We start from the raw sequence: 8862 nt of genomic DNA, 5'->3' as shown, positions 1-8862 counted from the left end.
AGACTTCTGGGAAATTCTTGGAATTGTAGATGTGGACAAAAAAAGTAGTAAAGGAATTTGGACAAAAAATGTGTTTATAATTAGTTACTCAAGTTTCTTAAATACTTAAATCTACAACTGAATGCAAAAAAAAAATACTTTTTGTAAAGTTTTCAACAAACTTAAGTTATATTTGAAAGTTTTAAAATGAAAAACACCATAAAATTTGATGTTCAAATGTTAAAATGATACCAAAGTTAACACTTTTATTTTTTCAAATATTGGCTTATCAAAAAAAAAGTAATAGATAAAAACTTTACTTTTTATAGCAGATAATTTACTCTATTAACTATTTTTGCCAATAAATCACAAAACCAATTTGATTTCAATTTAAGTTCATTAAAACTTTTTCTAAATCAACAAAAAAATATTAAATAAAGAAAAACTTCAGCTATTTACATGATAAACTTCTAAATTTTAAACTAACTAAAGCTTTTGGTCTAAAACAAAACTTACTGCACTAAGCGAAGACGGGTTTATTTAGGAATTTCAAGTTTATAAAACCAATTTATTCCGATTTAAATACTTCATTGTGGAAAAAAAACACAAATTCAAAAATTAAAATAAAAAGCTTAAAGAGCTTTTGAAGTATCACAAATATTTGCAGGAAAGTTGACTTTAAAATAGTTTTATGAGGCAATGTATAAAATAATTCCTGAAGCACAAGTAGAGAACAGATGAAGTTAATCATTTGTGTCTGTGAGGAAACTTTTAAACATTTTTAGGACAAATTTAAATCTACGTCAATCCACTTTTGACTTATTAACACTTCAGGAGTTGTGACCTGCTGTGTTTTCAGAAACAGACGGTCATCAAACTGAAATAAACAGATGGATTTGCACCAATAGGGGGCGTCCCACCCCAGCTCTGAGCACAAACGCTTCAGTTGAGACACTCGAGCTGCAGAGAAATCCATGAAAACAGCCTGAAGAGTCTGGAGAGGAGCGACGGCGTTATCAGCTCTGCTCGAACAAACAAAGTGCTGCTGCTGTTATCGGCCTGGACCCGTCAGCCTGCAGGATCTGCTGCCCTCCGCGTGAACCCGGGCGGCCCACCGCCGCACCACCTCCGGTTACAGCCAGGAAAGGCTGCTTGACCCCCGTCAGATTTGCGAGCGGCCCGCGCGGGTCATCTATACCTCGCTGAGGGCTTGGCGGTGTCGCGTTGCAGGAAAACGGCACGCCACGACTGCCAGTCAGGCAGTAACCTGAGCGACTGTCAGAGCGCCGACAGGAAGCAGTTCTCAGGATCCGCCGCTTTCTGACAGTCGGAATGAAGCTCTTTAAGTTCGGATGGTTTGGCCTGAAGGTGACTGTCACACCTGAAGTCGTCAATCAGGCAGAATTTAAGGCAGAAATAGATCACCGAGTTCAAATGGAAGCGGAGATGTTCGGAAGACGTCCGGACAGAACCAGGAATAAATCCAGAAAACACGTCCGTGTATTTTCAAAGATCTGAAACGTTCATTTGCAGAAAAGAAGACAACAGAGAAGCACATCTTCAGTGTGATTTATTTACCAAAATATGACCCCCCCCCTCTGTCACCGGCCCCGATATTACAAAAAATATCACATCTGCGCTTGAACGACCGAAGAAAAGCCAACATTCAATCTTTGAAGAGGTGTTAAGACACGTTTTCAGGAGCCAAATAAATACACTTCAGGAGAGACGGGAACAACGCAGGACTTCTGCCTTTTGTTTGACGTTTGCAAAGCCACGCCTCCTGGTTTGAACTTTGACCTCGTGGACGTCAATTTTCAGAGGAGCAAACGGCGCCTTCCAGATCGGAAACCTCAACGAAAACAGAAGCAGAAGAAAATGGCAGCAAATCGCAGTTTTCGGATTGTGCTCGTGGGTCCCAGACGGTCACCGAACGTTTTCTTATTGCTCTGATCCCCGCAGACGCTTTGGTTTCAATCTGGAATGAGGAAATCTTGCAATATGGAATTTCATAAGGAGGGTTTACCATCTGCTTATGCAGGATCTACAGCATGTGTCAAAGTCAAGGCCCGGGGGCCAGATCCGGCCCTTTGAGTTATGACATCCGGCCCTCCAGATAATTTTGTTATCAATGGCCTGATGTTATCTTGCTATTTCTAACTTGTATAATTTAAAAAAAAAACATATTTTACAAGTAAAATATTGAAAGTTGTTTAAGGTTTAAGATGATTAATTCTGGAATAATATTCCCGCCTTTTTATTATTCATAGTAATAGTAAAAAATTACGTTTTTAAAGTTTTAAAAATTTAGTTTTAGTGATCTACAGCCACCCTTATTCCCAAATAATCGCCAAGAACCAAAACGAAGTTCTGATTACTTGCCTAGTCAAGCTAGCGGTGTCACTACAAAACCTTTACCGATTTTTGTCAATATTTCCGCTTTTTCTGATTTGAACTATGAACTGTTTATTTTTAGGTTAGCGATGCGATGGAACAAGATTACGTTTCAAATGATTTTGTTTACGTGATTTTCTAAATCCAGATCATTTCTTACCAATATGTCAAAAAAATCATTCAGTTTGTGGATAAACTCGTCAAACTTTGGAGCCAGTTACAATAAACCGACTGTACGAAGACAAACCAGCTAGCCTGATTAGCATCTTCACCATTTCACACCACTATCTAGGAGACTTTCACCAACTTATGTCATCATTTATGCCGTTTGAACGGTTTCCTTTTGGGTCGAACTAACCGAAATCTCAAACTTTGGTGTTTGCAGGACGGTTTGTTACTTTGGTTTTTCTTTCGTTGAAGTTCTAAATCAAGACATAAATAACGTTTGTTACCAAAAGGTAAAAAGAAAATCCTTTTACCATCGTCTACTATACGTGCCAAAGTTAGTGCCCAGGGGCCGGATTCGGGTAATTATCTCCGGCCCTCCACATCATTTCATATTATTATTATTATCAACGGCCCGATTTATCTTGCTAACATATTGAAGCAACTATTTAGTAGAATTTTGACAGAATATGTTGTTATGGAGATTAAAAAGTTATTTAAGGTTTAAGTTGATATTCCTGTCTGTTGTTCCATTTTAAAAGTTTTAACAACTTAAGTTTTTTTATGAGTTCACCAAATGTCTATCCTGTTCGGCCCGCGACCTTATGCAACCGAGTTTGACACCTCTGGTCCACTAGAAGTTGAGTGGACGTAAAATCTTTCTTAAGGTACGACTCAACTAAAAAGACAATGTCATCTGCGTAAAAGAGAACCTTTACTGACATGTTGTGTCGTCTATGCCAATGGTTGACCACTAGAGGGCGAAAGGAAACCTTTTCTTAAATCTTTGACATCAGAGATGTGACCGACGACATCTAATAAATAAAATACTTTATGACATGTCGTAACTCTTCAACCATTTATGCAATCGAGGTCAATCAGTTGACTTGGAAATGAGCGACTTTTATATAATTACTTTACGATTTTTTCACGAAAAAAAACTGGTTTAGGCTAATTACGTAAACGTTACTAGTGTAAAGTGTTGTACAAAGCTGATCTTTCCCCGCTTCAGAATTAGCTGAAATTACGTTACTTGCATAAATAGTTAACCCTTTAACACCCGAGGCGTCATCGGTGACGCTAAAATCTTAAATAAACTGCATTTTTTTAATTATTAACACGATCAATGTATTTCCAGCAGATCAGATTCGCGCCACTTTTCTCCTTCAGAATCTACTGGAATTACGTTGATCGCGTTAACAATTAAAAAATGACGGTAAATCAAAGAACATAAACACTGGAGCTCCGGCGTTAAAGAGTTAAGCTAGTCGAAAGAACGTCAACGCTAAAGCTAAAGGAGTTCTAAAGGGTAAAATCTGCAAATATTTTTGCCAATAGCTAATTTGCAGAATAAAAATAACCTAATTTGTTTTCATTAAGACTGTAAAAATGAAGAGAAAAAATAAAATTGAAGAACCTTTTTTTTTAGAATTCAAATTTTTTAGAATAATCGAGATGGTGAAAAATATGATAGAGACGAAGAACTGTCAACATAAAAGCTTGTTTGATTTTAATATAAAATATTATTTTTTTTGTTTTAAAAAGAGATGAAGGTGATGTCTTGATATTTGGTTGCTCTACAGCAAGTCGGAGGCGCCAGAAAATAGGAATATAGAATAACGTTAGTCGTTTGAATGCTACAAACTTCTCTGTTTTTTGATAAAAACTTGAATTCCACAAACCTATCAGACAAATGATTAATAAAAGTCCAGATATTTGATTTTTTTAGTTCCAATTAGTCTGAATTTAGTTTAATTTTTCGAGTCCCAAAGACTAAACTGAGATGTTTTGATGGTCAAACCAGAAGGTCACACGGGGATCGTTCAGAATTTATCGCCATCAGTCGTCGTCCAATGAGACACAATCCAGAGTTTTTCAATGATTTGCAGCTGTAGCTAAATCCGTGACCCCAAATCCTCAACAGAGCCGCGATCTGGTGCCTGAACGCTCCGGTCGGTGATCTTCAGAGGTGCTGGGAGCTGAATTTGGTTTGCAGCAGGTCCAGCTTCCTTCCTCTTCATGCAAAGCTAGCTAACTGCAGCGTCACTGTTAGCGTTCGCGCGGGAGGGGGGGCGTCATCGATCCTTTCATCCCCCGACTACTTCTGCCGGAAAGCAAACCGACGTAAATCCCAAACGGTGGCGGCGCTCCTCAGAGCGGGGAGTATCACTGGTATCCCAGAGCCGAGGCGGACCCGAGTCTCTGGCTGTAGAAGGTGTAATGCGGGTAGTACGGACCCGGCAGGGAGATGGGGGAGGGTCCGGAGGGGAGGTGCACTTTGCTGTAGGGGTGATAGCGAGCTAAGCCCAGGCTGGGGGGGCCCCTGAGGGACAGAGAGCTGGGCATGGAGCCGGAGCTGCTCTGGTGTGGGAGGTGCAGGTGGCAGGAGGCGGGTCCGGAGGAGGACACGGCGAGCAGCTTGCTGTCCATGGTCAGGGCCGTGTGGGTCCGCAGGTGGGCCAGGAGCTCGTCCGACGTGGCGAAGCGCTTGTCGCACGGCCCCCCCGCCGACACCCAGTTGCAGGCGTGAGGCAGGGGGTCGTTGGGGAGCATGAAGCCGTAGGAGTAGAGGGGGTGGGACAGCGACGACGACACGCTGGAGGACAGCGAGCCCTGGTGGAGGGAGTGCAGCGGGTGGGACGGGTACACCATGGGGAAGCTGCTCTTGAGGGTGGAGGACGGGTCGTGGAGGCAGGAGTTGCAGCTGCTGCCCCCCAGGTGGGGCATGCTGGGGTAGCTGAGGCAGTACGGGTCCCTGCACAGGCCCTGCATGAAGGAGGGCGGCGAGGCGCCCGTCAGCGGGCTGGAGCTGGGGTGTTTCCCGCCCATGCCGCCCACCCCCAGGCTCGACTTGGTAGCGTCCAAACTCGGAGCGAACTGGTAGCCGCCGTACCCCCCCATGACGGCTCCCTGGTAGCCCATGCTGGAGGGGGGCAGCGGGTAGAGCGGCTGGCTGGATTTGAAGGGGGAGATGGGCGTGACGTGTCCGGCGCCGAGGCCGGGCTCGCCCTTGTCGGGGTTGGAGCCGCCGTCCGAGCTCCCGGTGCTGCAGTTGGTGCTGGCGCGGGCGTGGCTAGAGTTGGCGTGCTGTGGACTGTCCGCTTTGGTCACATCGGAGTCCTTTTTCAGGTGGGGGGCGCTGCCGCCGCCCGGGCTGCTGGGACTGCTCTGCTCACGCGCGGCGTCTCCACCCTGTGAGCCGGCGACGCCTGCAGGAGAATGAGTCTGTTTGTGAAGCTGCTGTCCTGGAGGGGAGCTGCCCCCCCTGCAGCTGGGGGAGGCCGCGTGGGGCGGGCACGGGGGCTGGCCAGAACCCCCGTTGGTCGCCGCATTATTGCTTCCGGTTACCCTGAAACCAACTTTCTCACTGCCGCTGCGGCCCTCGCCGCCGCCGCCTTTACTGTAGGGCTTGAAGCTGGATTTATCATCCAGGGAGGGGCGGTGCTCCCCCAGCTTGAGGCCGGACGCCGATGAGCGGCTGGCGGACTCCTTGTCCCCCTGGCTGCAGGAGGAGCTCAGCTTGGAGCACGGAGGATCCGGTTTCCCAATCTGGGAGCAGGTCTGAGCCAGCAGAGCCAGAGGACTCTTCTTTGCATCCAACTGCAACCAAACAGAAGTTTACTTTATGACACAAAGATGAGCTGCGTTCACAACAACCTGACTTCACACAAACCCCAGATTAGACAAATATGAGTGGAGTTCACACAAATCTCATCAAAATTCAAACAAATCTGATCTGAGGTCACGTAAACCTGAGTTGTGTTCACAAAAACTTGAGTTCAGAAAAATCTGAGTTGCAAATCTGATCTCAATTTACACAAATCTGATCTAAATGTACACAAATCTGATCTCAATGTACACAAATCTGATCTAAATATACATAAATCTGATCTAAATTTACACAAATCTGAGTTGCGTTCACAAAAACTTGAGTTCAGACAAATCCGAGTAGCAAATCGGATCTAAATTCACAGAACTTTGATCTAAAATCACACGAATCTGATCTGAATTTACAGAAAATTGAGCTGCGTTCACAAAAAAATTGAGTTCAGACAAATCTGATCTAAAATCACACAGATTTTAGCTGTATTCACAAAAATCTGCAGCAAATCTGTCAGAAAATGTGCCTTTTTTTAGTAAAAATGTTTGTTTTTCTTTGATTTTTTCTCCATTTTCGATCAAATGAATCACATATTTGAGGTTCTCACTGACCTGGACTGACTCCTGATGAAATCATCATCATCAGGAGCAATAACTTCAAAAAATCAATGCAGGTCAACAGACAGTTATTGATTAGTTACCTAATTACTGTGATTTATTGAATGCAATCCAATTATCTCTGTCAGAATTTGAGAACTTTTAGGTAAAAATGAACTGTAAAGTGTTTTCTTCGATGAAGTGAGGGGAGCGGTCACCTCGATGCTCACGGGCGCGGACGTGAGCGGCTGGAGGTACTCCGGGTGCAGCAAGTGTCCGCTGTGCGCCGTCAGCATCTTGATCAGTCGGATCGGGAGCCGCTTCGCCTGCCGGAGGGGGTCCGAGGGGGTCAACGGGGAGCCCGCGGGACCGGGACGGCGCCTCTCGGAGTCCTGACTGAGCTGGATCCGCGGACTGACTCGGTCTGATCCCGGAGGAAGATATTTCATTGGAGAGTATTCCCGCTGTTCGCCCTGAGAGCTCCCGCGAGGACGGAGGAAAAGCCGCTGCTCGCGCTACTGAGACGTCCTCATGCCCGCGCGCGAGTTCGAAACCCAAAGTAAAAGTCCACAGAGGCGGAAAAGAAAAAAAACAAAAAGTGGAGCTTGTAAAAATCCGAGCTCGGAAAGGAGCCACGGCGGAGCGTCGTTACGGTCCGAGGTGCTGCTGCGCTCTGAGCGAACTGACAGAAGTTCACTGCGCAGCCGCAGTCCGACCGCGCGGGGGCAGCCGCGAGCGCGGAGGCGGGGCTACGTCCTGACTGAAGATCAAAGCTTTGATAGCAGAAACAGCTTTGATTTGACTGAAAGATGGAGGTAAACACAAGAAAGTTTGAGTTTAAAGTATTTTATGAATATTCTTCTAAAAAAATAAGATTTCTGGGTATTTTTCTGTTCAGCTCATTGTGACTCAAGAGCAAAAAAAAAGATTGTATTTGTGACAAAAAATAATTCAAAAAAAAAAATACTTTTACAATCAATCAAAAGATAATCGGAGTGAGTCTTCAAGCACAAAGTGAGGCTGTAAAAAAGAAACTCAATACAAAAATTAAAGATTTACAGAGGACTACATCAAAAATGTAAATAATAATAATACATGTAAAAAATAGTAATACAATTTTTTTACAAGCAACACATCAAACAATTTTCACAGCCCAATTAAAAAAAAACCCTGAGAGTATTTGAAGCTGTAAAAATTAAACCCCATTCTCAAACAAGCCAAATATATATATATATATATATATATATATATATATATTGTAATCTGTAAAGTTCAACATTATACAACCACAACTAAAAAGCAATCTCTTCAGAGTAAGATAAAGTGCACTCTATTTCAGAGAAAAATAAGATTAAGAACTCGACAAAAACCCTAACAAAAACAAACCAGCAGGTACACCAATAAAGCAAATGAAACTCAATTTTGTGTTTCTCAACGCTACGTTAAACTCCCTCTAGAGCCCTAACAGAGTCAAACTTCTGAAGGTCACCAATCATCTTAATATAAGCAAATTCAACATGCAAACGCCACTGAGAAGAGAAACATCGACACAACCAACAGGCGGAAAAACAGTCTATCATCAACTAAATAGTAGGTTAGCCATTGAAAAAGTAAAGTTATTTAGCATGTGCTCGTTTCTTAGGTGTTGTTTATTTCAGACCAAAAACAAACAATGGGATAGAAAACAAGTCTTTCCAAGTCTGCAACAGCGATCTTCTAAAACAACAACCAAACCTCTTAGCCTGTTACACTGAATGACAAAATGCAAAAGGGTTTGGATTTGGACAAAGCCTACTTTGTATCTGTTTATATGACTATGACATGAAATAAGAAATACCCAACATCAATATACAAATGAAGTATTTACAGAAATATAACAAGGTCAGAGAGACAACGAAAAAAATAATGCAACGCAAAAATTAACTTTAAGGAATCTCCGTTAACAGAACATAAGACATTTTAACAGCCCAAGTAGACAAGAAGCAGATTCATGAAGCTGTAAATACTAAACTCGACTCTCATTCGAGCCGACAAGTCTTGAAAAAATAGTCAGCGGACCGAACCTCCTGTATTCGATTAGGAAAAAAAGGATGGATACATAAACGGATGGATGAATAGAGAAATGGA

At 43.2% G+C, this 8862-nt stretch overlaps 1 protein-coding gene across 1 annotated transcript; it reads right to left on the bottom strand.

Annotated features, from left to right (window-relative positions):
• Window positions 1-3956: 3956 nt before the first annotated feature.
• On the bottom strand, window positions 3957-8299 carry LOC112163514 (zinc finger protein 703). The gene is made up of 2 exons (XM_024299945.2): window positions 6954-8299; window positions 3957-6138 (listed from the first exon to the last, which is right to left on the bottom strand). Exons 1-2 carry the CDS (start codon window positions 7182-7184, stop codon window positions 4705-4707), a joined length of 1665 nt encoding a protein of 554 aa, XP_024155713.1. The 5' UTR covers window positions 7185-8299; the 3' UTR covers window positions 3957-4704.
• Between the last annotated feature and the right edge of the window lie 563 nt (window positions 8300-8862).

This window comes from Oryzias melastigma, linkage group LG12 (assembly GCF_002922805.2).
Source record: "Oryzias melastigma strain HK-1 linkage group LG12, ASM292280v2, whole genome shotgun sequence".
In the NCBI taxonomy this organism is placed as follows: Eukaryota; Metazoa; Chordata; class Actinopteri; order Beloniformes; family Adrianichthyidae; genus Oryzias; species Oryzias melastigma.
Note: the sequence above shows the minus strand (reverse complement) of the source record. Positions and strands in the feature narration are given on the sequence as shown.

What these genes read in the sequence shown, in the direction of transcription:
- LOC112163514 (XM_024299945.2), bottom strand. Translation starts at nt 7,184, where the DNA reads ATGAAATATCTTCCTCCGGGATCAGACCGAGTCAGTCCGCGGATCCAG. An exon ending in CCGCGCCCGTGAGCATCGAG is followed by an intron (nt 6,139 to 6,953) that starts GTGACCGCTCCC and finishes GTTTGGTTGCAG; the next exon opens with TTGGATGCAAAGAAGAGTCC.